Here is a 26,654-nt window from a genome sequence, read left to right on the forward strand (position 1 = left end):
TTGAGCTCAGTTCCAAACACTCATCAGATAGCTCACAGCTGCCTGACACTCCAGATCCAGGGGCTCCAACGCCCTCTACTGGCCTCCACAGGCACTGCACTCACATGTGTACATACCTCCAATAGATATACAATACACATAAATAAAATAAGCTATTAAAAATGACAAAAAGTTCCTTAACACGTTTCTAGAAAAAAATGCCTAAAAGTTAGGCATATTAGTCATATATGCTGAATAGACAATTCCATTATTTTCCAAAATTTACCCCCTCATATCATTTGAATGATCATATTCATATTCATATTAATTATACTTAATACATTAATTTAGTTGTATTACCATTCACATTCTATATAAAACAATATTTTAACATACTTTTTCCACTTTCATTTTTTATGAGTCAGTTTTTTTTCAAGACTTCACATGTATTATCATTGTCTGTATATCTACTGAATGACTTTTGGAGTCATCAAATGGACTTTTAGAAGTTAGTGTTAATGACTTGAAATACATGCTTTGAGAAGGTGATATTGTCTGCTTTGTTGTTGCTGTTTGCCATTGTGAGACAGGGTCTCACAATAGTCTCACACAAGCAATCCAGGCAGACCTCAGACTTCACCCTCCCACCTTCCCCTCTCTAAGACTGGGAATACGTGTATACAGACATGCAGGAATACATGTATACAGTCATGCAGAAATATAGGCATATACCATCACACCTGGCCCTGTTGCTTTTTAATGTGGGTTGGTTTTTTTTTTTTTTTGCATTTTTGGGAAAGCTGTAAATACATGCACTCCTTCCACACCCTTGGACATTTTCTCCACGTGTTCTGGTTTCTTCTGTGCTACTGTTGTGATGCAACACTTTGACCAAGAGAGAAGCATGTTTCTTTGACTAACACTTCCAGGTCACTGTCTACCCTTCAGGGAAATCAGGACAGGGATTAAAGGACGAATGTAAAGCAAAAACCATGGAGAAATGTTAATTGCTGGCTTTCTCAATGGCTTGTACTTACCTAGCTTTTTTTTTATACAGCCCAGGACCACCTGCATAGGGAATGGTGCCTCCCACAGTGGGCTGGGCTGTCCCACATCATTTACTCATCAAGACAACGCCCCAGAGACTTGCCGTAGGTCAATCTGGTCAATCTAATCTGGACAGTCCCTGAGCTGAGGTTTCCTTCTCAAATGATTTGACTCCTGTTGTGTCAAGCTGACAGTCAAACCCAACTAAGATACCAACATTCAGCATTTTGTCCCACTTATTTTATCTGTTCCCTTATATCTTTATATAGATTGTCTAGAGTTATTTTCTTGAAAACTAAGTCTGTGATAAATTGCTGGCCTGTTCCTTTTATACTTAAGTAGTTTAAAATGTTTCTAAGCTTTGCATAATCATCGTATGCACATCAAGTTAGGCTGCAAGACACAGAACCACTACTTCCATCCTGCCACACTTTCTCTGCAGATGTTGTCAGGTTTCTAATAAAAATGCTCTTACAAATGTCTTATCTCTTTGCGACTCAGGATCTGGTGTTGCCAGTAGTGTTGTGTCTTTCTTTCCCCTTTAATCCAGGAACTGTTTCTCAGTCTTTTGCTGGTGTGACATTGACATTTTTGAATACTCCATTTCTTTTGTGGAGCGGCCTTCAGTCAGGTTTATGGGTGACCTCTCATGATGAGACTGGAGTCTCACATTCCCCAAGGACCTGCTTCAGAAGTGGTGTTGTGTCCTTGATGTGTCCTGTTGAGAGCCCCAGAGTGCGGGTCCCAGGTGCCAAGATCCATCGTACTTGGAATTTATGTATAATTCTGGACTTGGAAAACTGGTTCCAGACTTCTAACCAATGTAACCACCAGATACTTTACTTAATTTTAATATTATTTATTTACTTTGGTAGTTAGTTTGGTATTGATGATCCAACCCAGAGCCTGGCACATGTATTTCATCTCATTTAGACTATAGCCTAAGCCCCTGTTTTACTTTCAAAAGTTGTTTTTACAGGTTTATTCATAATTTCGTTCAGCAGTGTTCTGTGCTAGCAATTGTGCAGTCAACACATACTTTATCTGTACCTCATTAGCTGACTACAGCAGACCCATAAAGTCTAAAAATCAGTGCTCCTGGGCCCGCCGGCGGTGGCGCACGCTTTTAATCCCAGCCCTCAGGAGGCAGAGGCAGGCGGATCTCTGTGAGTTTGAGGCCAGCCTGCTCTACAGTGCGAGTTCCAGGACAGCTGGTACGGTTACACAGAGTAACCCTATTTAAAAATAATAATAGTACTAAAATTAAATCAGGGCTCATAGATGTTACTCTGTGATTTCCTCAGACCGTGTTCTGTTTTCCAAAGAAAGTAAAGTCAGGTCCTTCCTCGCTGACACCCTGGGATCTGGACATAAGATGGTGTCCCTTTTTGTGAGTGTTAACTTGGGGATAATTACCTTTTCTGACTCTCTGTTTCATAAACGTTCAGCTCCCGTCTGTGGATGACCAACTCAACAAAGTCAATGACATCTGCAAGACTGATCTGGAGAGCCTCGTCAACAAGGTGTGCTTCTGGGGACAAGTCAGGTGGCTTATGTCATACCCAGGACAATTTAATACATAAGGACATGGGAAACAGCAAAATCCCGTGGTAGTCTTGACCTCAGCTTTCTGGGGCTTAGTTGTGGGTGTAGGGTAGCCCTGGCCACATTCCCGATACAGAGTGTTGTCCCACTCCACCCAGGAGCTGCTGTGTTGGTTTGGTTTTATTTCTTTCCCACTATACCCTCAGCCTGGCACTTCTTTCTCCCTCTCCTTCATCTGATGACTTAGTATTTTCAGCACTCTTTTTTTTTACTTAAAAAATTTCACTAAACTGATTTTATTGTATACATTTCCCGCTTGAGTGTCTTTGCTCAATATCCTCATTGTCCCAATGGCGTGTGATTCTTATTTCCTTGGTGCAAACAATGACTTTATCTTTCTTTGGGTTTTCTGCACATTTCAAATTACTTGTCTCTCAGCTACAGTCCAAAAGAGTTTCTTCAAGGGTGAAAAGCCTTTAAGATAAGACTTCACTCTCCAACATACGCGTGCATGCACACCAACACACACACACATACACACACACCAGCACTTTTTTTCTAAAGGGGATTTGCTCTTCTTAGACCCTTGGTGGTTATGTTAAGGTAATTTCAATCTTAAAATAAATATTATATTTTAATTTTACTGCTCTCCTTGATAAAAAATAGAGTATAAGCCAACTGACCTTCAATTCGTTTTGATCTATTTTTTAGGGGTACACGTCGATTGATGAAATACCTGGTAAGGTAGGAAACCAAACCGTGGATGTCATCACAGGTGAGAGCCGTAACTGAAGGTCCTTCTGTTTCTCTCTTGGTCTGCACTGTGACTGGTGGATACAGAGGAGGAGTTTGTTAGAGATTTTATTGTTCTTTTATAGTTAAAATAGTTTTTAAAAGATTTTATTGTTCTTTTCTGGTTAAAAATAATAGTCTACGGAATGCATATCAGATGTTTTGATTATGTTATCTTTAGTCAGTGGTAATGTAGAGTAGAGAATGAAAACCACCAAGCCTTGCATTTGATATTCGTTGGTGTATGGTCAGGGTGTTACCGGGTGGTGACTCCCTGTGCTGGGCTCTTCCAGGCCTTACAACAGCGGCAATTTGGAAGGTCATGTTCTAATTGTCTTCCCGGAGAGGGAGACCCCACCCCCAGATTATTGTATTTCCTAAGTGATTTTAAAATGACTCTTACTTATTTTTAGAGAGACTCTACCTACAGAAGAGTTTGTTTTTAGGGGAAGTATTTTCTTTCCGTCCGTGGCCCTTTGGGCTCCACAGCTGCTTAGGGTTTTAGAGACACAGTCTATGCTGAGGGCATTCTAAAGTTTGACACGACTGCATTGCATTAGGGTGAGGGTGCTTGGTAGTCAGTGTGCAGATCAGTGGATATAAGCAGCTCTGTATGCCAAGAAGGGGTGCTCTTAAGCTTATTAGCTGAAGCTGAGTCAAAGCACAGCTTCTCTTTAAAGATCTTCTCAGGGTTGGAGAGCTGGCTGAGCAGTTAAGAGCACTGACTGCTCTTCCAGAGGACCTTGGTTCAATTCCCAGCACCCATATGTCAGCTCGCAACTGTCTGTAACTCTATTTCCATGGGACAGGACACCCATGACAAAATACCAATGCGCATAAAATAAAATTTTAAAAAAGTTTAAATTATTTTTCAAAAAAAAAAAAAAGCTTCCATGAGTCCATGAGGATGACTCCAGCTAAGACCAGTGACAACTGGCCATCGCCTGCAATCAGACTGGTGGATACCCCAGTTGTCATCAAAGAGCCTTCATCCACTGACTGCTGGAGGCAGATTCAGAGAATCTAGGCAAAACATTGGATTGAGCTTGGGGAATTCTGCTGAGAAGAGGAGAGAGGGATTGTAGGAATCAGAGATAGCTAGTCTGGCTCATGGGAACTTACAGACTCTGAACCAACAACCAGGGAGCCTGCATGGGACTGACCTAGGTCCTCTGCATATATGTGACAGTTGTGTAGCTTGGTCTACTTGAGGGACTCCTGGCAATGGGAGCAGGTGCTGTCCCTGGTGCCTTGGCTGGCTCTGGGGAACCTATTCCTCATACTGGATTGCGTTGCCCAGACTGAATACAGGGTCTTATGGCAGCTTGATATGCCATGCTTTGCTCATGCTCAGGAGAGACCTGCCCCTTTCTGAATGAATATGGAGAGAGGGTGGATGTGGGTGAGTGGAGGGGCAGTGGGGGAGAAAGAGGGGAAGCTGTAGTCAGGATGTAAAATTAATTAATGAAATTTAAAATAGCTTCTTCCCAGGGCTGCTTTTTACCTATTTATCAAGTGGTTTAAAAAAATGTTGTGTTACAGAGCTGGAGAGTTGACTCAGTGGTTAAAAGCACTGGGTGTTCTTCCAGAGGACTCAGGTTCGGTTCCCAGTACCCACATGGCAGCTCATAACTGTCTATAACTCTAGTTCCAGGGGATCAGACACCTGCAGACAGACATATATGACACCAGTGTACATACAATAACAATAAACCATTAAACAGACAAAAATAAAACCCTGCATTATATCTTAGACGCTGGAGAGAGAGCACTGACTGCTTTTCCAGGATTCGGTTCTCAGCAACCACATGGCAGCTCACAGCCATCTACAGTTCCAATCCCAGGGCATCGAATTCTCTCTGTTGACTTCTTTGGGCATTGCATGTGTGTGGTGCAGACGTGATGCAGGCAGAACACCTATACACGGAAACTAAATAAAACTTTATTAGAAGATACTAAAGGCAAGGTCATGCTTCCCTTGGGTAACATCTGAAGATTACTTACTGCATGCTGGATGTCTGATAGCTTCCTGCTTACTAATCTCCGTGTCTGATTTCTTGTTTCACCCCCTCTGGACCTCTTCTGCCCATACGAGCTGCCCTCTGTTGTAAGTGTGCTGCATGCGTGAACAAAACCCAGTATTTCCGGGGTCATTGCTTCAATACAAGTCAGCATTATCCCAGGGCCAACCAAGTGCCTGTCTATCAGTCTGAATGTTAGTTAATGTTTCTGTCCTTAGCTCCCACACTTCGGGCCTTTAGTCCTCGCCTGAATATATTTTTTAGTGCCTACTTTGTGTCCCAGGCTCTTCCAAGTGTTGGGGATGTGAGAAGCACCAGGCCTGGCCACTGAGTGCCCTTTGGCCAGTCATACACACAGGTCACACTGTGGCAACGGAGGGGAGGTGTCAGGAGGAGCCTTCCTCAAAAAGGCGTCCCTGCACACTGAAGTTTGAAGAACACATTTGATTGGAAGGCGCTTCAGCCACCTGTCAGTCACCAAAGCTGACAAGGCTGTGCCTCGTCATGTGAGAGGAAGGGCAAGATAGACCCTCAAGGAGCTGCTCAAAGCAGACCAGGCCTTTGGATCATGTCCATCAAAGTGGCCGACGGAACCTCACAGTTCAGAAGGTTTTACACAAAAGCCATTTGGGGAGGTGGGGAGGCAGAGTTCTCCAAACACGGCGTACTTGGCTGCTCTCTGTTTCTAGATCTGAAATCTGTATGGAAAACACTTTAGAAAAAAATTCCGACTGATTTGTTTTATATATATATATATATATATATATATATATATATATATATATATATATATACACAATTATATTTTGAACCAAGCCCCCAACCTCTGCCCTTGTCTAGAACCCAGCGGAGCCCGAGATCTGTTTTGAGAGAGTCCTGTTTGCCAATGCTTAGCCGTTTCTCTGCCCATCGGGATCAGTAGCCTTAACGATTGTGTTTCTTAACACATCTGGAACAAAACCTAACCTCTGGACCTGTGGGATGCTGATCGGGTGACTGTGAACAGGCAGCTGTGATCCAGGCTCTGTTGGGACAGAGTAGTGCATTCTAGAACACTGGTGTCTGGAAAGCCATTACGGATCTGAGTGGAAGCTGGTCCTGGGAGGCATGCTGTCCTTGGCATGTAGGAGACACAGACTGGCTTCTGGAATAAGTCCCCGGTTGGACGAGTCAAAGAACTGATTAATACATCAACTGGGGTCACTTTTTAAGGAAGCAGTGCAGGAAAGTTATGCCCGTGAATGACATTTCTTTTTATTTTTAGTCTATATTCTCCCTCCACTTCCTTTCCCCCTTTTTCCTCCCCTTCCCTCTCCCCACTCTCCCCCCAAACACCCCTCTTTCTTTGACAAAGGGTCTCCCTATGTGAGCTAGGCTGCCCTCAAATTGACTGCAATCTCCTGACTTCTGCCTTCCCAATGCTGTAATTACTGTGTGCACTCCCCTACCACGCCTGTCTCTTACGACCATTTCTTAAGTAGTGGGATTTCTATTCTTACTATTCCCACATCAAATAATAAGACTTCCTTAAAACAAACAACAGCAAAACCCAACACTTTCCCAAAGAAAACTTAACCCACATGAGCCTCCGGGCCACAGTAAAGTGGGAATTCAGGCAGATACTGCATTAGTGAGGAAGTAGATTAATATTGACAGAAGGGCTTGGCACATGGTAGGCACACCTGAATATTAGTCACTGATCCCCATCATTTATTTTATTTATCTATTTTTTGCGAAATATTAGTTGAGGGAGCCTGACAACCTCAGTACCATCTCACTAAGTCTGTGCTTTCCTTCACTGCTCCATTTGGCTGTTGTTTGTAGGTGGTCTTGGTCTATACTTGGTATAGAACCTCACCTTGTTAGAAACCCACACAGAACATGGGGAAACCTAAGTGACTTTTCTTTGTCCCCAGACAAGGTGTCTATCTCTGTTTGAACGTAACTGTGTTCCCTTTGTTTTCAGATGTCAAAAAGGTCTTGGATTCCATCAGCTCCACCATTAAGAATGTGAGCCAAAGTATTCCTATTGAGGAGGTGCTGTCTCAGGTCTCCCGATACATTAACGACAGCAAGGATTACTTCCACCGGGAGCTGCCCAAACTGGAAGAATACGACTCATACTGGTGAGTGACTCTTCGGAGCAGGCGAATGAGGGGCAGGAAGCTTGCTTTGTAAGGGCATGAGAACATGACGTAACTCCCAGGATAGCCTTATAATACAAAATGGGACAAAGAGGCCGTGGCCTGTGAGAACAATGCCCAGCTACATTCATTTATTGGATAAATTTAAGAAATTCAAAGGAGCTTGGTGAGATGCCATTGCAGTAAATCTCTTTCAGTACAAGTGTGAGGACCTGAGTTCAAATCCCCAGCACTCGTGTTAAAGAAAATAAAGTCAGCTAAGAGGGGCAGTGTGCATCTGCAACCCTAGTCCTGGGGTGGGGAGGGCATTGGTGGAACCCTAGATTTGGTGGCCATCCAGCATAGCCAATCGATGAGCTCTGGCTTCAGTGAGACACCCTAGCTCAAAAATTAAGGTGGGCAGTGATTGAGAAAGACAGTTGACACCAACAAAAGCATGTTCATACGTGTGTCACGTACCCCAGCACACACATCTGCACACACATGGTCTAAGTGCCCATTAAGACAACACACAGGGTGAAACTAGAGCGGAACAGAGGTAGTTAGAATGGCTTCTGGGTAGTGGTGACGTGCATATTCAGAAGACACCCCTAATCTAAAAGCAAAACTCGGGGGACTAGAGATCCTCGAGTCAAATGTTTAGCAGTTTAGGATTTTGATGTTCATGTTTCTCCGATCTTTGCTGTAGTTCGGAACTCGAGAGTGTATGGGTTGGGGAAGCTCAGAATCAAGTAGGGCATTTAGAAAATGTTCTCATTGGTTTGCGAAACAAATTCACAGTGATTGGCATTTTCCGAAGGAACCTGACGTTTTGGTTTCTTTAGCTGTGCTATGAAGTCACTAGGTTGGTGTCTGAACTAGGGTGTGTGTGGGGTACGTTGGCAGGCAGTTGCTGTATCCAGAGCTTAAATAATGTAGGCCATGGTGTGTGGCCCTGGAGGGTGATGGTGGACATTCCAGATGGCGTGGAGAGGGATGGAGTTAGGCATCCATGAAGCGTAAGGTGTATTTTTGTCTCTGAAGGGCACGGCCTTAGGAGTGCCCTCTGGGGAGGTTAGCTGCCCTCTCTCACTTGACTTACTATTTGCACGGCAGCACGAGACAAACGATAAAGTTGTAACCTGGGGAATGTTCAGCACGCTCACTAAGCACTTTCTTTAGGCCCAGTACTTCCAACTCGCTCCTGACATCTGTTGAGTTGTGTCTGTGCATGATTGTGTTGTAGACAAGAACTTTGGGGTCAAGAAAAGGGAAATGGCTTCTTTAAGGCCACACCATCTGGCTCTACAGTGGATAAGCTTCCAGGGGCTCATGCCATGTTTCCATTGAGGGCCTAGGACACACCAGCAGACACTGGCACAGACATAAGACAACGTCCAGAGACTGAATTTCCCACAGTCTAATCCATTTAACTGCTCCTTCCTTCCTTCCTTCCTCTCTCCCTCCCTCCCTCCCTCCCTCCCTTCCTTCATTCCTTCCTTCCTTCCACCCCTGTCTGGAGACCTTAAAGCTTTTGGTTTTTTTGAAGAAAAAAAATATCTCAACTAATCATTGGATTCATTAACTCTGAAAGTTCTCTGAACCAGGCTCCAAGGCTTATTTAATTTGGCCTCCATGGTTTATTTAATTGGTATCTGGAGCAAACATCTCACTGAATGGCTGCTGTTAGCTATTAGTGTAATTACAAAAATTGCTTTTAATTGAATGAGAAGCTGCAGTGGCTGCTTCTGTCAGGAGGCCCCAGAGGAACAGATACTTCTGTTGGTTTAGATACTTCTGTCTACAAGGTTGGGAAGCAGTCTTAGCCTTGAGTGCTCCTCAGCTGCAGGGAAGTGGGTGTGCATTCCGGGAATGCCAGTAAGACGTAATTGAGGCTCCATTATCCTAAAATGTCTCCCAGGACCATTACAGAATTAAACTTTGCATTCTGTAACATTTGATTTGGGATGCTCATAAAATTCTAAATGTCTCGTGTATCTGCCACACAAGAGTATTTCTGGTTCAATAAGGAACATGATGCCCCAGAATATTTTTTTAACCCCAAAAGAGTTTTGAGAAAGGAGAGGAGCTTGCTGTTTTTCCCCTGTCATCTACCCAGATCCGAGCCACAGCTTTCAGCACTAGGAAGCTTGACAGGACTTGAACATCTTGGGTGTGGTTTGATCAGGCTCCTGAGGAAGCTTAGGCCTACCATGAACCCCATGTGATACTGTGGGTGTTCACCACCACCCTTGAGAAAGGGCACTACGAAACCAAGAGAAAAATGTATTGTAGTTGTTGATATTTTTTACTCTTTGCTCTTATTCTTTAGGGGGCCCACCACCCAAGCCCCAAATGAATCACACAGAGGCTTATTATTTCTTATAAACGCTGGCCTCAGCTCGGCTTGTTTCAAGCCAGCTTTCCTTAAATTATCCCGTCTACGTTTTGCTTCTAGTGTTTTCCTTTTCTTCTGTGTATTTTACTTTCACTCTTACTCTGTCACTGGCTGAGAGGCCGACCCCTTCTTTTCTTGCTCCTTGTCCTCGCTTGCTCCTTCTATTTATTCTCTCTGTCTTCCAGCCCCACCTACCCTTTCTCCTGCCTTGCTATTCAGCTCTTTATTAGACCATCAGGTGTGTTAGACAGGCAAAGAATCACAGCTTCTCAGAGTTAAACAAATGCAGCATAAGCAAAAGCAACACATCCTTTGCATCATTAGACAAATGTTCCGGAGCATAAACAAAGGAAACACACCTTAAAATAATATTCTACGGTGATGTATTGCTTGGTTGGGTTAAGAAGCAGGGGTGGCCATCCCTTGCTCATTATTGCAAGGGGTGAATTAGCCAGGGCAATGCTGGAGAACCCACCCTGGTGGTGAGGATAGGGGAGAGCTGGCAGACTGACCAATCCTGTAAGTACCCAGGCCCAGAACAAGGGTTATGTGTTGATCTCACTCCAACAGCCACTTCATCTGTGACCTGCTGGAACACAGGGTGGGGGTGGGGAGGTGAGTCCTATGAACCCAAGCTTCAGGATCTCCACAACACAGGGCAGCAATAGGATGTTCAGAAAACATCCTGTGAGGGCTCAACATCAATGGTGTAACATATACCAGCGGCCTCAAACCAAACTAGTGATTCTTTCTTTTTTAAAATATTTATTTAGTTGTTTGTTTGTTTATTTATTTATCTATTTATTATGTGTGCAGTGTTAGTTTCCATGTCTGCTTACATGCCAGAAGAGGGCATCGGAACTCATTATAGCTAGCTGTGAGCCACTATATGGTTGCTGGGACCTCTCAGGATCTCTGGAAGAACAGTCAGTGTTCTTAACCTCTGAGCCATCTCTCCAGCCTCAGTAATGCTTTACAATGAATGCCTGCATGTAAAAATATATGGACAACGGGATTTACTGCATGACTCACCGTAGCACCTTGCAACTTCTGTGACAAGATGTCCCCCCTTCTTCCTTTCTTCTTTTACCCCTCTTTTTCTCTTAAATTTTGTTTTATTTTGGGGTGGCAAGAGAGAGGGGTGGAATTGGAAGGCGTGATGTGAAAGACACAAAGAAAGGATGAAGAGTAAGGGTGAAGGAGGCTTTTGTATGTAGTCTTGCTCTCGGCTGCTCAATGAATAAGACTACTCCAACCTTAGCCCACGGTCAGACAGGATAGCCACTGCCTGTTTGATGTATAACAACAGGACTGGAGAGGTGGCCCTGCCGTGGAAGGTGAGGCTCACAACCAACAGCCGTAAGATAACACTGTCCTTTTTCCTCTAGGTGGCTGGGTGGTTTGATTGTCTGCTTCTTGCTGACCCTCATCGTGACCTTCTTCTTCCTGGGCTTGCTGTGTGGTGTGTGTGGCTACAGCAAGCATGCCACCCCAACCAGAAGAGGCTGTGTCTCCAACACTGGAGGCATCTTCCTCATGGCGTGAGTGTTCCTTTCTGTCGCTCAAAGGTAGAAAAGTGAGGACGAGCGTGGTGCTGAGTGTGGTGTTATGGAGCCTTGGGGCCTCTGGCTCCCATTGGAGCCTCTGAGTTCACATTGCTTCTATACGGTGGGCTCTTTTTTAACCCAGCTGTCATGAAAATCATCCCCGAGTTGCTTAATGCCCATTCCTGCATTAACATCACTCATTCACTGATTCGCTCACTCGTGAAAAGTAGAGACACCATTGTCTACTATCAGCAGTACTGCTAACTGGAAGCTCCAGGACCTTGATATAGAGCAAGATTTGCCAGCTCAGCACCCTTGGTGTTTAGACAAGTAACCTGAACCAGGGACAGGAATAGGCGTTAGGTCCCTGGCAGTGTGGAACCTGCGGTGGTAGGCGGGAACAGAGATCCCTGCTTTGAAGACACCCGTATAAAAGTTGACATCTTTATGGAATCTTTACTGTAGAATACTGAGGGAAAGCCTAGCAGGCAAGAGCAATGCACAGTGATGGCACCAGACCTTAGGCTGGGACCCATGTGCAGTGGTCGTGAATGAGCCACAGAGGAAACTAGGTGGCCTTCACGGTCTCTTATTGAAAAATAGTGTAAGGATGTGTAAGCAGGTTCAAGGGGAGTAAGAGCTAGAAACTTCTCCTTTGTGAGATGGAGAACCAAACCATCAGCCACGTGCCGGGATGAGGAGAACTGGAGGGCGGCTGCCCTGCGTTTATCTGCTTCTTTAAATATGGAGTCCCTGTCAGACTCAGACTTCTTGTGATCTGTGTGTCGAAGTGCTTCCCCCCACCCTCCGCCCCCGCCCCAAACAGGCCCCTAGTATCACATGCCTTCATTAACGTTTATGTCAATAGGTCTAAGAATATCCTCAAGTGAATGACCTAGAGACTTCCAGGATCTGAGAAAGTGCTCCACACAAGAAGTCTGTTTGCTCTCACACACAGATTTCAAACTTTCTATTCCAGGACTGGGGAAGTGGCTTAAAGGTAGAGTCCTTGCCTAGCATGTGCGAGAGTCTGGAAGCAACCCAGAGGGAGGTCTCCACAGGCACAACTCCTACGTAGTGTCTCTCTACTGTCTACATCCTTGCAGGAAGGGTTGATTCTCAGCTGATCCCAGAGCACAGGCTCTGGACCATGCAGGACTCTGGGTAGACCCAACACCCTCATTGCCAGGGTTCTGTAGACATTTGCCAAGACTCCAGTGGTGGCCACTGCCTCTCTTCACTGTGGAAGGTCAATACATTTTTGCCCACAAAAGTTGCAGGTCCACTGTGTATGACCAGTCTGTGAAATTCGTGAGAACTAGCAACTCATGCTGTCTGTGTGTGTGTTTTTTTTTCCAGTGGGGTTGGATTCAGCTTCCTTTTCTGCTGGATATTGATGATCCTTGTGGTTCTTACTTTTGTCGTCGGTGCAAATGTGGAAAAGTTGGTCTGTGAACCTTATGCAAACAAGCAATTATTACAGGTAAATATGCTTTTCTTCTAAGGAGGGAGGCTTGGGCAGACGCTTGGGTCTCCCTGTGTTCCCTGTAGCTTGTGGGTTGCATCGAGTGAAAAACGATAGGTACTTTGCTGTCATTCAACAAGTTGAAATTCTGCTGGCAATAGCCAGTGCACACTCATACACATACTCGGCAGAGACCGAGGAGGCACGGTGAAGCGTTGAGTTTCACGTGTGCTGTCCTGAAGAGCACATCACCAAGACTCCAGGACTCAGTCTGCACTTTCACTATCTTCATTTATATGGAGGTTTGGTTCACATGCCTGGATTCTATTTGGCTTCCTGGTATTTTTCTGTAGATTTTGATTTGTGGGGTGTGGTATGTGTGTGTGTGTGCGTGTGTTTGTGTTGTGTTTTTGTGTGGTGTGTGTGTAGTATTGTGTATGCATGTATGGAGGCCAGAGGTCAATGTCAGATACCTTTTTCTATTCCACTTTCTGAGACAGGCTTTCTCATCTGGGGCTTGTTAGTTGGCTATACCAGCTGGCCACTAAACCTCTAGGATCCTCCCTTCTTTGCCCTCCGGTCCTGGGGTTACACACCTACATTCATCCTTTACATGGCTACTAGCATCTGACCTCAGGTCTTCATGCTTGCTCAGCAAACGCGTTACCCACAGTCATCTTTCCAGCCCCGGAGTCTGATATTTGGAATGTATTTCTACTTCCCTCTTTTATTGTCTATACGTCTTCCTCCTGGCATCTGTTATATAAAAAAAAAAACAAAAAAAAAAAAAACAAGTGAATGACTGCACAGGTAACCAATTCTAGCTTCAGTCATTAGAATCAAGGGATACTAAGTCGAGAAGATCAATGGATCACATCATCTCTATTTGGTTTCCTAAGAAAAGAGTGGTAGAGTCTTACCTTCAAGTTATGTGTGTAGGAAAATAATTAAGCATAGGTAAACTTCATGTTTGGTCTTGGGTCCCATCCCTTACATGTCTCTTTATATGTGTGTGAATAAAAAAAATATATATAAATCTGCCACACCTTTGGCCCCGAGCATTTGGGAAGGGAGAGGCTGAGCCTGTGCTTGGTTGGCATATGTGCAGTCACACACTGGTGTCCTTTTCTTAAATTTGTGTGGTAGAGTTGGAAAGTGAGGTATATCTTTGTTTTGTTCTGAAAACAGGGTTTCAATGGGTAGCCTTGGCTGTCCTGGAACCTCACAGAGATATTCCTGCGTTTGCCTCCAGAATAAGGGGTTTTAAGTGTGTGTACCATCATGTCCTACTGGAAAATGAGTTTTAACTCACTTTGTCCTAAGAGACTGAGTCTATTGCTTTATGACCTTCTCTTAATTCTTCTAAACCAAATAGTCTTGTCCTTCTTATTCTAATATGTTTAATAAATTCAAGTTGCTTGAATACCACAATTTCAGTGGTTCTGATTGACGCTACTCAGTGCTCGCCCCATTTATCCTAATTATGCTATTGTTTTCCGATTTGGGGTTTGAAATGAATAAGAAATAGCACAGTATTAAATACCTCAAATGTCGACCTGGATAATTGTTATTGTATGAGTTAGTGTTGTGCAACTGTCGTTAAAAGCAACTTTTGTGTTTATTGCAGGTTTTGGACACTCCCCACCTGCTAAGAAAAGACTGGCGCTTCTTTCTCTCTGGCTTGATGCTCAATAACCCAAACATTAACCTGACATTTGAACAAGTTTACAGGTATTAATCCTTGCAGTAGACATTTTTTCCTCCTGAAAATTTTGTTCTTGTTGTTGTTAAGAATGAGCTTTTCACTTTCAGCATTTTTTTAACTTAATGGTAAGAAGTTCCAGTTAATTTCAGAGCTAACCTGTTTTCTAGTCTCAGCAAAATATGGAAAAGACACCTCTCCCAAAGGTCACGTTTTCAAGCCTTTATGACCTAATCTTGGTATTTTCTCAAGCCCTGTCTAGGCTAGGTATTCCCTAAGATTCCCTGGCTAAGGTAACAATAAGATTCATTAACAAAATCCATCAAGAACTCAAAGAGTGGCACTTGTCACAGACACCACAATAGTGAGACAGCTTTCGGGCTAGCCTGTGCATTGTGCAGTCAGATCACCTGAGATCTTGTCTTGTTCCTGTGGCCCTGAACAGTTTGATTTCTCTCCATTTAGTATGTTGCATAACAGTAGGAATCTCTCTCCCCTTGGGGTTTTTAGAGCTAGGTGAAATGCAGGTGTTTGGAGTAGTGTCCAACTCACTATGAGAACATGATAAAATAGTGTTTGGTAATTGTTCATTGACACGCATTTTCCACCTCTGACATGTAAGAACATTGGTAGAACATCCTGACTCCTGTCGCTAACATCCCTGCAATACTAAACGATACACGGATTTCTCTAACCCTTTTATAAACTTAAATCTTCAAGCCCCGCAGCGGTGACGTGACAGATCCTTCTTGTGTGTAATGGACACCTCGTTTCAGAACACTTTACTTTCATTTGTCCCCTCCTGGGCAGTAAGCTGGCTGAGAAAACAGTCGAGCTGCCAGCATCCTGCCCCTGGAAGCCACTTCTTCCCCAGAATGTTCCTCTCGGTAGGAGACCTGGTCATGTTCATGGTCCCTTTTGGGTTTTTCCACCTTCCTTAGTAAATGTCTTTTGATGTTCAACAGCCACGTGGGTGCACACATGAAAGTACCGGGTGGATTCTGGGGTGGGGGGGGTGTCTTGCTTTAGCATCTCAAATTCTGGGTCACCTGACAAGACCAAAAAGTGCCTGACCTCAGTCCTGAGGAACTGAGGACTCATTGTTGTTTAATACCACTCAAAGAGAAACTGATATTTTCTTTGCTTCAGCTTTTAGAGTAAGTCTCTCAATAGTGTGTGCCATTCCCTTCCCTGGGGTAAGTGATGCTGTGCTCACTTCCCATCATGTACTTTGTCAGCTAGAGATTTAGTCCTACTAGCCTGAGGGATGGCTAAACTTTCTCCTTATCCTTAGTGAAAGTCAGATCTCTAGCATTGATCTGGTTCTTTCTTCTCTATTTCTCCCCATAGTGATTGCAAAAAAGGTCGTGGTGTATACGCTACCTTTCAGCTTGAGCATGTCTTCAACATCAGCGAGAATTTGAACATTGAGAAGGTGAGGCGTTAGAGCCGGTCATAAACTTGACCGTATTTTACTAAGAGACCCAGGTGCATTTCTTCCCTTTGGTTAAGGCTGCTGCAAAGTCCACAAAAGATAAAACACAACATTTGAATGTGACACCGAGTAAATTACAATGGGTGTAAACCTGTCTAATAGAAGCTCTTCACATTGGAAAGCTGTAAAGCCATCAGGGCTCCCTTAGCTCCTCTAATGACATTGCATAATACCAAATGAGCAAGATGTGGGCCAAGACCTTCTCCCTTGGTCCAGCTTAGGATTTACTTACTCTGCAAGCAGTTTACCATCCTAACTTTTATCTATTAATCTCAGAACAATTCCACACCCACTAACCAGTTGTCTTTCTCTTTTTCACACATTGAGTTTTTTCAATAGACTGTGCAAGACCTTCCAAAGAGATCTCCCATAAGAGACTTCTCAGGGAAACCATTAATTTCTTTTTTGTTTGTCTATAGATTTCTGTATTTTTCGTTTTATTAATTTCTTTTATTTATTTGTTATTGATTTGTATTGATCTCTACATTTTTCTATGGTCCCCTCCATGCCTCTCCCTTCCCCTTCACCCCTCTGCCAAGGTCTCCATGCTCCCAATTCACTCAGGAGATCTTGTCTGTTTCTACTTCCCATGTGGATCAGATCCATGTATGTCTCTCTTGGGGTCATCATTGTTATCTAGTTTCTCTGGGATTGTGGTTTGTAGGCTGGTTTTCTTTGCTTTATGTTTAAAAAACACCTATGAGTGAATACATGTGATAATTGTCTTTCTGGATCTGGGTTACCTCACCCAAAATGATGTTTTCTAGCTCCATCCATTTGCCTGCAAAATTCAAAATGTCATTTTTTTTCTGCTGTGTAGTATTCCATTGTGTAAATGTACCACATATTCCTCATCCATTCTTCAGTCAAGGGGCATTTAGGTTGCTTCCAGGTTCTGGCTATGACAAACAATGCTGCTCTGAACATAGTTGAACACATGTCCTTATGGCACTATTGAGCATCCTTTGGATATATACCCAAAAGTGGTATTACTGGGTCTTGAGGAAGGTTGTTTTCTAATTTTGAAATTAGAGAGAAATCACCTCACTGACATCCAAAGGGACTGTATCAGCTTGCATTCCTACCAGCAATGCAGGAGTGTTCCCCTTACCCTACAACCTCTCCAGCATAAGTTGTCATCAGAGAGACAATTAATTTTATCTAGTGAACATGCTCTTTAAGAACAAGCCTACTCACTTCCCAAGGATGTTGGTCCTTCAGGACCAGTTCCTCTATTATGCCAGGTTCCAGACTTGGGAATCGGGCATAGAGAAGTGTGGTCACCCCATCCTCATTCCTAACAACTTAAGCACTGTCACCCCAGGACTACTGAATGGGTTGTGTGAGCACTACCTACCTGTGACAAGAAGCAGAAAGTACAGAATCAAAAGTAGTGGAATGACCATTTTAGTTGTGCTCCAGCCCACACCCTTGTCATGTCTTAGTCCAAGGAAAGGTCCTCCCATAGACACTGAAGGGAAGAAAGAGCAATAGTTTCTACTCCAGGTCTAGAGAGCCATTAGCTTAGATGTCCTCAATCTTCTTGCTGGGAGGCCTTTTTTGATCTTCTCAGCTTCCATAATGAGTAGATAGATCTCAAGCAAGATTAAGGGAGGAGGTCCTGGCCCACGTCTTGCTCATAACGATATGGAAGGTCATTAGAGGAACCAAGGGGATCACGATGACTCTACAGCATACCAATGTGAAGACCTTTTGTTTGAAAGGTTTGCATTGAGTTTCCCTTAAAAATCCCATAAATAAAACTTCATCTTGTGACCAAGTCCTAAACAGATTTTTCTGTACTCCTTTGCCCATCATGCTATGGGCCATTTCCCCTGCACCATGTTACATAACAGTTGAGAGTGGTCGCCAGCACAGTCTGCTGACGGAAGCTACTGATTGGCTCTTAGGACAGCTCCATCTCAGCAACCACATTCCTGCGATCATTGTCTCACAGAAGGTATCTCCCATGCCTTCCCTACTACCCAAGTGCTTGCTGGTCCCCTCCCTCTCTTTCCTTTCAGCCTCATTTGTCAAGACTAAACACTTCTTCTCTAAACTCCACTTCCACTGAGTCCTCTCTGCTTGGTCTTCTGATGGAGTTCATGCACCCCTCTTTTATGACTTAACCTCTTCTCTCTCAGGGCTTCAAAGGGGGAGATGCAATTTGACTTCACTTTAAATTCCACCTCCAGAGAGAATACTTATGGAATCTGAGGAGAGAATAATTCAAGACAAAGTATATGCATCCCTTTCGATCCAGTGCATTCTCATTCCTCTTGAAGACATTGAGTGTGTGACCTTCTTGGAAAATAAAAGGATTCTTTTGTTTCACACAGAATACTGGAAAAATAATCAAGGAGTTAGAAAACCTGAATGTGAATATTGATAACATTGAACTGTTCAACCAAACAGGAAGGGAAAATCTGGAGAACTTTGTAAATTCTGGAATAGAAGGCATCGATTATCCCCAGTACTTGAAGGAGGTATGAGCAAGATACACGTGTATGGTGTTTGGGGAGAAATTAGGATATCATACATGTGTATTTTTGTTGTTGCTTATCACAACAGTGGATTCTCATAGCATAAAGGTCAGTGTTTTAAAGGCCAGCAGTTTAGTGACTTTTGCATAGTCATAGTTAGCACCTCCAGTCCCAGCGTGTTTCCATCACCCACAGGAAATGTTCTACCCAAAAGCAGTTGTTACCCAGTCCCAAATTCCTGGTAGCCACCCATCTACGCTCTGTTCTGTATAATCCACGTAAGTAGCAACACACACTTTGTGGCTTACATTTCTAGATTCTTCCACTGAGCATGTTTTTAAAATCTGTGAATGTTATAGTGTGTATTAGTAGCATTTATGGGTGAGTGAAAATAATCCATAGAAATAGAAATGCAAGGGTTGTAGCCTGTCTAGGAGTTTCTAGTCTTCTTTGGTTACCTGATGACTGTGGCCCCATGTTCAACATGCTATCTTTCGATGGTATTCTTGTTGCAGAAGCCCATGACTGTAACATGGTTTTTTTCATTTCCTCGCTGTTAGGCTGAGAAATCTCCTACCAAAGTGGATCTGCTGGTGTTTGCTTCTTCTCTGGAAGAAAAGACAGACAAGTTGGTGAGTTCAGTGGTCTTGTTGAATACTGTCCTAGTCAGAAAGGCAAATATTGATATCATTGTTTAGGAAGTTACAAAGAGATCCCTGTTACTATGGCTTGATTGTGTGTGCACCTCACTAACACATTAGAGGCCCCATTGGCAACTGTCCCTGTGTGGTCCAGAAGGCTAAAAATCTTTACCTCTGCATGGGCTTTGACAGATCAACACCTCCACTTCAAATACATGTGCACACGCATGTATGCACACACACATGTACACACATATACACAATATGCACATATGCATGCATGCATACACACACACACATATATATAGGTAGATATACACATTCATACACACACAAACATGCATACATGGGGACACACAGTCGTATACCTATACACAGATGCAAACACAGCATGCAGACAAACATGCATGAAGACATGCACACATACATGTATATATAGACACATGCACTTACTCATATACACAGACATGCACACATACATATGTGCACACACATTTCCCTGCAGTGTAAAGGAGTAGTAACTGAGCTGTGCCTTGCATCACCAACAGTAGGTATATAAGATTGGGTAAAGGCGCCATCATAGACTTGCCCACCTTGCCCACCATGCTCTTCTGCATGGCCCGACAGGTCCCCTCTAACAAACAACTGACTGTGGTGATAAGGAAGACCCAGGTTCAAATCCTGACTCAACCTCTTCCTAATGCTAGTAGCCTAATCCAGGTGTCTCACTCACCCGTGTCTGAGTTTCCCTATCTGTAAAAATGGAGGGAGTAATTATACCCGCCTTCCAGGCTTGCTATAGTTCAAATGCTCACCGTCATTTAGGTGTGAATTAACTTGAACAATCTTCAGTTGAACCTTGGTTTCTCTCAACTGTAAAACAGGGAAATTGACTGGCTCTATCATTTGGAGGCAGGGGAAAGGAAACCATAGCGTCTTGTTTTTAGGGAATGCTTTTGAATGTCAAGTGTTGAGTCTGTGGCTCTGGAGTTGGATGCAGTTTGTGCTGTGTCTCCAAGCTAGCTCCGATGCCCACCCATCTCATAATTGTCTACAAGGGGATCCTGTGGTCATGTGTTGTCTTCTGGTGTCCTTTATGGCTAAAGAATCTGTTCTGTGGCCCAAAAGGATGGTGTTGATCCTATGTCCTCTATTCCTTGTAGCCCGACGGAAACCTGAAGCAGGACTTGAAAAGAGATGTGCAGAGAATTAAAACCATTCACCAGCAGCAAGTCCTTCCTATGCAGCAATCACTGGTAACAGTCAACAACCATGGCATGTCCTGGCGGCCTGAGTGAAATCTAGCACCTAGCTATCTAGTTCCCTTGCAGATAACCTGAAGACACGCACTTGTCTGACGGAGGTCCCAACCACTCAGCCTCAGCTTTGGCTGTGGAGCTAGGCTTTAAAAACCACCACCTTACCTCATGCCTCCCTTCACTGTGCTTCCCCGTGTTCCTTCCATGAGTGCGTGAGCGGTGAGGTGCGCCCCACCCGTGCCTGCAGCGCCTCGCTGTAGCTTGCGCTCCTACCATAGGCCTCTCAGGCAGTGTGATTTTGCTCTGGGCTCATGCTGACATATTCTCCAATTCTTTTTCTCCAAACTCTGCTTAGAAATATGTGAAGGTGAGGGTAAGTGCTGCTTCTGTTTCCCTTAGCCCTGTCGGCGCCCTCCACGGCTACGCTCTCTTTCTCCTCTTCTCCACCCCAGCTTTCTGTTTCCCTTGCTTCCAATGTCACAGAGGTAGTTTGTAGTTTGGAATCACGCAGATCCGGTTTCAAATCCCCCTTTGGCCCTCATCAAACAATCGAGTTTCAAATAATAAAAGCAAAGAGAAGGATGGGATATTAAGGGTGGCCATGACTTGGTCCGCGGAAACGGACGACTTCTGAAATTAGAGACTCAGAAGCTGGAAGAGCCAATGTTATGCTTGCTCCTGTTTGACTGTGAAAGGGAGAACCGTGTGGAAACTGGGTCCCTGTGACCGCTGCATAGGCTTACAGACGTGTCCACCCTCTCCAGCACAGACGCTTGTGAATCTGGTTTCCGCTCTGCTTGGCTCTGTCTTCTCCTTACTTTCTGATTTGCTGGGGTTCCCCAGGGTTCTGCACTGGGATCATATACTCCGTGTACTGGCTTATGACAATTCTCTGTCTTTGTGGACACCCAGTGCAAGCTTGTTAGCATAGTAAGCATGCTTATTGCTGTTGTTTGCATTTTCCATCTATGCTTTTCTTCAAGTAGACAGGATATCCTGGGCTCTTCTGAGCCAGAGCCACCTTGTCACGGACCTGTCATAGAGACCAGGGGCTGGCAAACTGGCCCTTATCGTCCACAGACTGACCCAATCCAGCTGTTGCCAGTTTAAAAAAAAAATGGGACAGTTATTGCTGTTTATTAGAAAACTATGGCCATTTTTGGCTATGAGAGTAGAATAAGGCACCAGGCGGTGGTGGTGCAAGCCTCTAATCCCAGCACTCAGGAGACAGATGCAAGCAGGTCTCTGAGTTTGAGGCCAGCCTGGTCCACAGAGAGAGTTCCAAGACAGCCAGGGCTATTACACAGAGAAAACCCTGTTTCAAAGATAAATAAATAAATAAATAACAGAATATATGGCTTCTGAAATCTGAAGTATTTTACAGTGTGGCCTTTTACAGGTAAAGTTTTCTTCCTTAACCTAAACCATTCACGTAAACCACACTTGATAGGCAGGCTCTGTTTTAATGATGCTCTTCCCACTGATTAAACCTGTTTTGAAGACATTCTTGTACGCCCTGTGTGTGTGATATGCTGCCATTCAAGCCGTTGAATATGACCCTGTTTTTCTTCTATGGGTTTTTTTTACACTGTAATGGTGTATAAGGTCCATGTTGTGGCTCCTGTCTGTTGTACTTTCAAGAATGTAGCCATTACACTATATAGTCAGATTTGATGTCTGTGTTGGAGAGGGGCTGATAGAAGGCTTGTGTTCTTGATGCTTTGGATAAGCTTTTCTCTGAAATGCTTTTCTTTTCCTCATCAGAATACTTTAAAACAAAGTGTCCGGATACTTGAGCACACGAGCAAGAAGCTGTCGGTAAGGGTTCCATTTTCTTTCATGAGGTTTTGTTATCAAACATCACACCTAGAGTTTCAGAGGTATTGGTTTTCATAAGTAGTTTAAGTTAAAAGGAGGGGTTGGGAGAATTTTGAATATCAAACTTGGTTTTCCCATGGCTTCCCTTCTCCCAAGTGCTTCTGTGAGTGCAAGTTTCAAGAGTCTGGGTCTCGCTGTGTAGGAGGTGACCTTAAGCATGGTTGCTTTAGATTGAGCTGCATATCAATGGTGGTCTTGGCACTGCTGACCACACGTGTTCACCATCACTGCTAGCCAAGCCAGGTTTTTCTAATCACCCTCCCCTAAAACCTCAGCCTGGAAGAGCAGGCTCTTGTCGCAGCTGGGGGGAGCATGGCAGTAAGACAGATGGGCATGATACTGGAGCTTACATCTGATCCACAAGCATGCAAAGGAGAAGGGGGAAAGAGAGAGGGAGAGAGGAAGAGAGGGAGGGAGAAAAAGACAGAGAAAGTGCTAACTGGGAAGGGCATGGGCTTTTTAAACTTCCCACCACCAGTGACACCCTTCCTCCAACAAGGCCACACCTCCTAATCCTTCCCAAACGGTTCCACCAGCTAGGACCACATTTTCAAATATATGAACCTATTGGGCCAGTCTCATTCAGTCCACCAAAAGGGGACACGCCCAGACAGATTTACTGTTTGTGGCTTTGAGGAGGAGCTTTTCAGTTACCAAACAGAAACAGAGCGACACAAGCTTGGGGCTTGAGCCAGAGCGCGGATTGCCTTTAAGTTGCTGCTCAGAATGGAGGACTGCCACTTGTCCTTCCTTCCATCAGCCGACACAAGTCACTTGGCCACAGCCATTGTCATCATGAGGTAGAGAAGCCGATGGCTTCCAGGACACGCCATGAGTACTCAAGTCCCTTACATCAACACAGTATGTGTGCCCAACATTGATACACCTTCTGGTGTACTGAAACTGTCTCTAGTTTCCTTTACAACACTTAATGCAGTGGCAACATGGTTTACCTAGCTGCTGTCCTGTATTCTTTAGAGGGGAATTGATCAGAAAATTTTTTACACATTCAGCAAACCTCTCCCTTCCTTGCCACAAAAGGTTAGTTGAGACAGGTGGTGGTGGTACACGCCTTTAATCCCAGCACTCTGGAGGCAGAGACAAGCAGATCTGAGTTCAAGGCTGGCCTGGTTTGCAGAGTGAGTTCCAGGATAGCCAAAGTTACTCAGATATTAATGTGCCCAAGCAGATGGCATGGGCTGTATGATGGTACTGCTCCATTATACAGAGGGGCATCCAGAACCTGAAGATTTTGAGTAAGGGGAATGGGGACCCTGGAATCAGCCTCCCTAGGACTCTAATTGATTTGCAAATTGCCTAATTAATTAATTGTTCCCCTTCCAACTGTTATGTTTTCCAGGAGAGAGTGAACAAGATCATCATGTCTTTGGATTCTGCTCAGAATTTCCTCACCAGTAACGTTTCCTCTATTGTTACTGAAGTAAGTTTTCTTTTGTTAAGCACATGTGTAGGTAAGGTGCCGTGTGAGTATTTCAGGATGAAGTAGCTATATCCATTAAGTATGCGCTAGTCACTTTAATAATGGCCCCAATCTTTGATTTCTTTCTAGGAAACGAAAAAGTTTGGGAAAACAATCGTAGGCTACTTTGCACATTACCTGGAGTGGGTCTTGTATGCCGTAAGTCACCGTGTCTTTTATGAACATAAAGAGTACCACATCTCAGGAGAGTCATTTTCTAGCATAAAATTTGAAGGAAATTAAAATCATGGAGATTTTGGTTGGAGATAAGCGAAAGTGTCGCCTGGACTGGGTGCTCCAGCTCCTCCATGTTTTGAATGAGGAACCATAGAAGCTAGGAAATAGCTAGGGTTTTATCCAGTGGTTCACTGAGAGCGCAAGATGCTTCAAGGAAGCAGCAGGCTGTCTGAGGCAGGCTGCCCAAAGTAAGCTGGCTACTCATTAAGGCTTCTTTGTATGGGGTCCAGAAGGTAGAGTAAGTTGCTGGGGTAGGGGGAGTGATTTTCTGTTTTAATTGAAGGTTTAAAGTCTTGGTTCACTTCTCATGTCCTTTCCCATGGTGTGTCTGACTTTAATCATATACACTCCCAAGTACGCAGAAGCATAAGAAGTAGGGGTTTCCCCTAAATGTTCACTCAGAGGATGTGGTTTGCTGTCTTGTGCGCACGGTTTGCTGTATTGTACACACAGTTTACTTTCTTGTGCACATGGTTTGCTGTCTTGTGCATACAGTTTGCCATATTGTGAATAAACCCCAAATCAGCCCGGGCTGGGTTCCCATTTCTCCACCACTCCTTTGAGTCTCAGGGTATGTTCTAGGATATTTTTGAATGAACACAGGGAGTTTATAGAAAGGTTGCTATGGTGGAGTAACACGGTATTGTTTGGGGTGTGTGCACAGCTCAGCTGATGCAGTGGGGGGGGGGGGTCCCAGGTGACTAAGTGCATGATGAGGGAAGAGCCAAGTCGAGTCCTATATTGCCAAGATTTCCTTATACTTGCCTGCCTCAGGAAGGTTTGGATAAGGGGAACCAGAAGCGTTGGGGCCAGCCTTCCCATGAGGGAGAGCACCTCTCCCGAATCCCCTTGGCTCACCTTTGCTATATGGTTTCTTTCCTTTGATGCCCACTCCTTCGCCAGATAACAGAGCCCTGCAGCACTAGGCTGGGTGTGTGCATGTCTTCATTCCCCCAGAAGTTCTGCAAGATGAGTCTTAATATTCTAGACAATAAGTGAGGAGAACCGCAGCTCAAGGGCCCTGAGAGTCTTGCTATAAATGGATGTAATTGTCCTAGCTGTAGAACCCCTCATCAGCTCATCGGCTGCCAGCTCCAGGGCCTCCAGGACTCTCTCGTGATGCACACTTCCAGATGCTTCTGTGCATCCAGTCAGGGGTCACATCTTATGGCATGAATTTTTGTGAGCCCCAGTGCACATATCTTGTGTTTTCCATCCCACAGATCACAGAGGAGATGACATCCTGCAAACCTGTGGTCACCGCGATGGACTCTGCTGTTAGTGGTGTTCTCTGTGGCTATGCTGCTGACCCTCTGGTAAGAACTTCGCTTTTCAAAAAGAGAAGATATATTGTGTAAATGTGTTCTCTTCCCCCCCCCCCTCATTATGTTATTAGTACTTCTCTACATCTTCAACCTTGTTCAGAGAGTTTTATGGCTTTCTGACAACACTGTTCCTTTTCTGAAATTAGGGGCCAGAGAGGGGCCACCGTCATCTTCCCTTGTCCCCCACCCATCACTCTGCTCACTTTCCTTTTCCCAACCAGTTCCTCTTGATCTAATGGTTTTCATTGGGGTTGTTTCCAGGGACATGGTGAAGGGTTATTTAGAGGAATGTGGATACCCTTACCAGTGGTATACCACCAAAGAAAATGGTTTTTCTTATCCCTGCCAACCATTAACTGCCTATAAATTCCCAGGGAGGCCTGGGCTTCATGAGCCCCACCTTCTCCATGGCAGGATGCCGACAGGCCCAGCCTGGTGCGGTCCTGTGCAGGGAGCACAGCTCTGCTTTGTGGGAGGCTGTCACAGTCATGTCACGCATGGAAGGCAGGATTCCACAGCACCCCACCCCATCTGCTCTTCCAGTCTGTCTTCACCTTCCTCCGAGAGATTTCCTGAGCCTTGGCGGGAGGGATATAGATGCAGCATTGATGGTCAGACATTCAAAAGTCGCATTGTGATTTGGGCCAATTATGACGATCTTTAGCTACCTTTGTTCACCGAAAGAAGAAGCCTCTCTGTCCAAAACTGACAGTGGCACCAACAAATAAGGATACATATAATTATTTGGGAGGTAATTTTATGAGCATATCATGTCCATTTAGCACAGCTACGGCAGTCGCTTCCTCATCAGGGCCTGCAACCTCCCAAGCACAGGCTCTGATTGTGTTTCCAGGACTAGATATGCATTATCTCTTGAAGAGCAAGCTTCCAATCTGGTTAGAAATAGGTTGGTTGCCCCATCCCGGACTTGCCTTTATTGCCCCTGTGGGTACATCTGCTCTGGTCTGGTATACAGGAGCCACGCTGAGTAAGGCTTTTGAGGACCATGCTCCCACAGCAGCCTGCACAGCCCCTCTGGCACTATGAGGGTAGAGTTCTAGTCCAGTTCCAGCCCGCTTTCTTTATGTCCTATAACCAGTGTATGTGGCGACAGTGATGGAGTCTTACCTTTCAGTCTGGTTTGCACCCAACAGCAATGGTAATTGTCTGTGTTCTTTTGGAGATCTCAGGAGCCTTTCTGACCGGCTCTCAGGAAGGCAGCCCCGCCCTGGCTCTA

At 44.5% G+C, this 26,654-nt stretch overlaps 1 protein-coding gene across 7 annotated transcripts in view; it reads left to right on the top strand.

The window, feature by feature from the left end:
- Window positions 1–26,654, top strand: part of Prom1 (prominin 1) — a 108,710-nt gene that overhangs the window by 72,622 nt on the left and 9,434 nt on the right. For all 7 annotated transcript variants that reach the window (XM_087909053.1, XM_087909051.1, XM_087909054.1 and 4 more), the window contains exons 9-22: window positions 2,475–2,549; window positions 3,283–3,346; window positions 7,351–7,510; window positions 11,294–11,446; window positions 12,812–12,935; window positions 14,545–14,648; window positions 15,970–16,054; window positions 18,454–18,600; window positions 19,158–19,229; window positions 20,402–20,494; window positions 22,262–22,315; window positions 23,736–23,816; window positions 23,946–24,014; window positions 25,316–25,408. In XM_087909053.1, the coding sequence (XP_087765179.1) occupies window positions 2,475–2,549; window positions 3,283–3,346; window positions 7,351–7,510; window positions 11,294–11,446; window positions 12,812–12,935; window positions 14,545–14,648; window positions 15,970–16,054; window positions 18,454–18,600; window positions 19,158–19,229; window positions 20,402–20,494; window positions 22,262–22,315; window positions 23,736–23,816; window positions 23,946–24,014; window positions 25,316–25,408 (1,374 nt within the window). The remainder of the gene's footprint in view (window positions 1–2,474; window positions 2,550–3,282; window positions 3,347–7,350; window positions 7,511–11,293; window positions 11,447–12,811; window positions 12,936–14,544; window positions 14,649–15,969; window positions 16,055–18,453; window positions 18,601–19,157; window positions 19,230–20,401; window positions 20,495–22,261; window positions 22,316–23,735; window positions 23,817–23,945; window positions 24,015–25,315; window positions 25,409–26,654) is intronic.

This window comes from Myodes glareolus, chromosome 8 (genome assembly GCF_982192425.1).
Source record: "Myodes glareolus chromosome 8, mMyoGla1.1, whole genome shotgun sequence".
Taxonomy (NCBI): domain Eukaryota; kingdom Metazoa; phylum Chordata; class Mammalia; order Rodentia; family Cricetidae; genus Myodes; species Myodes glareolus.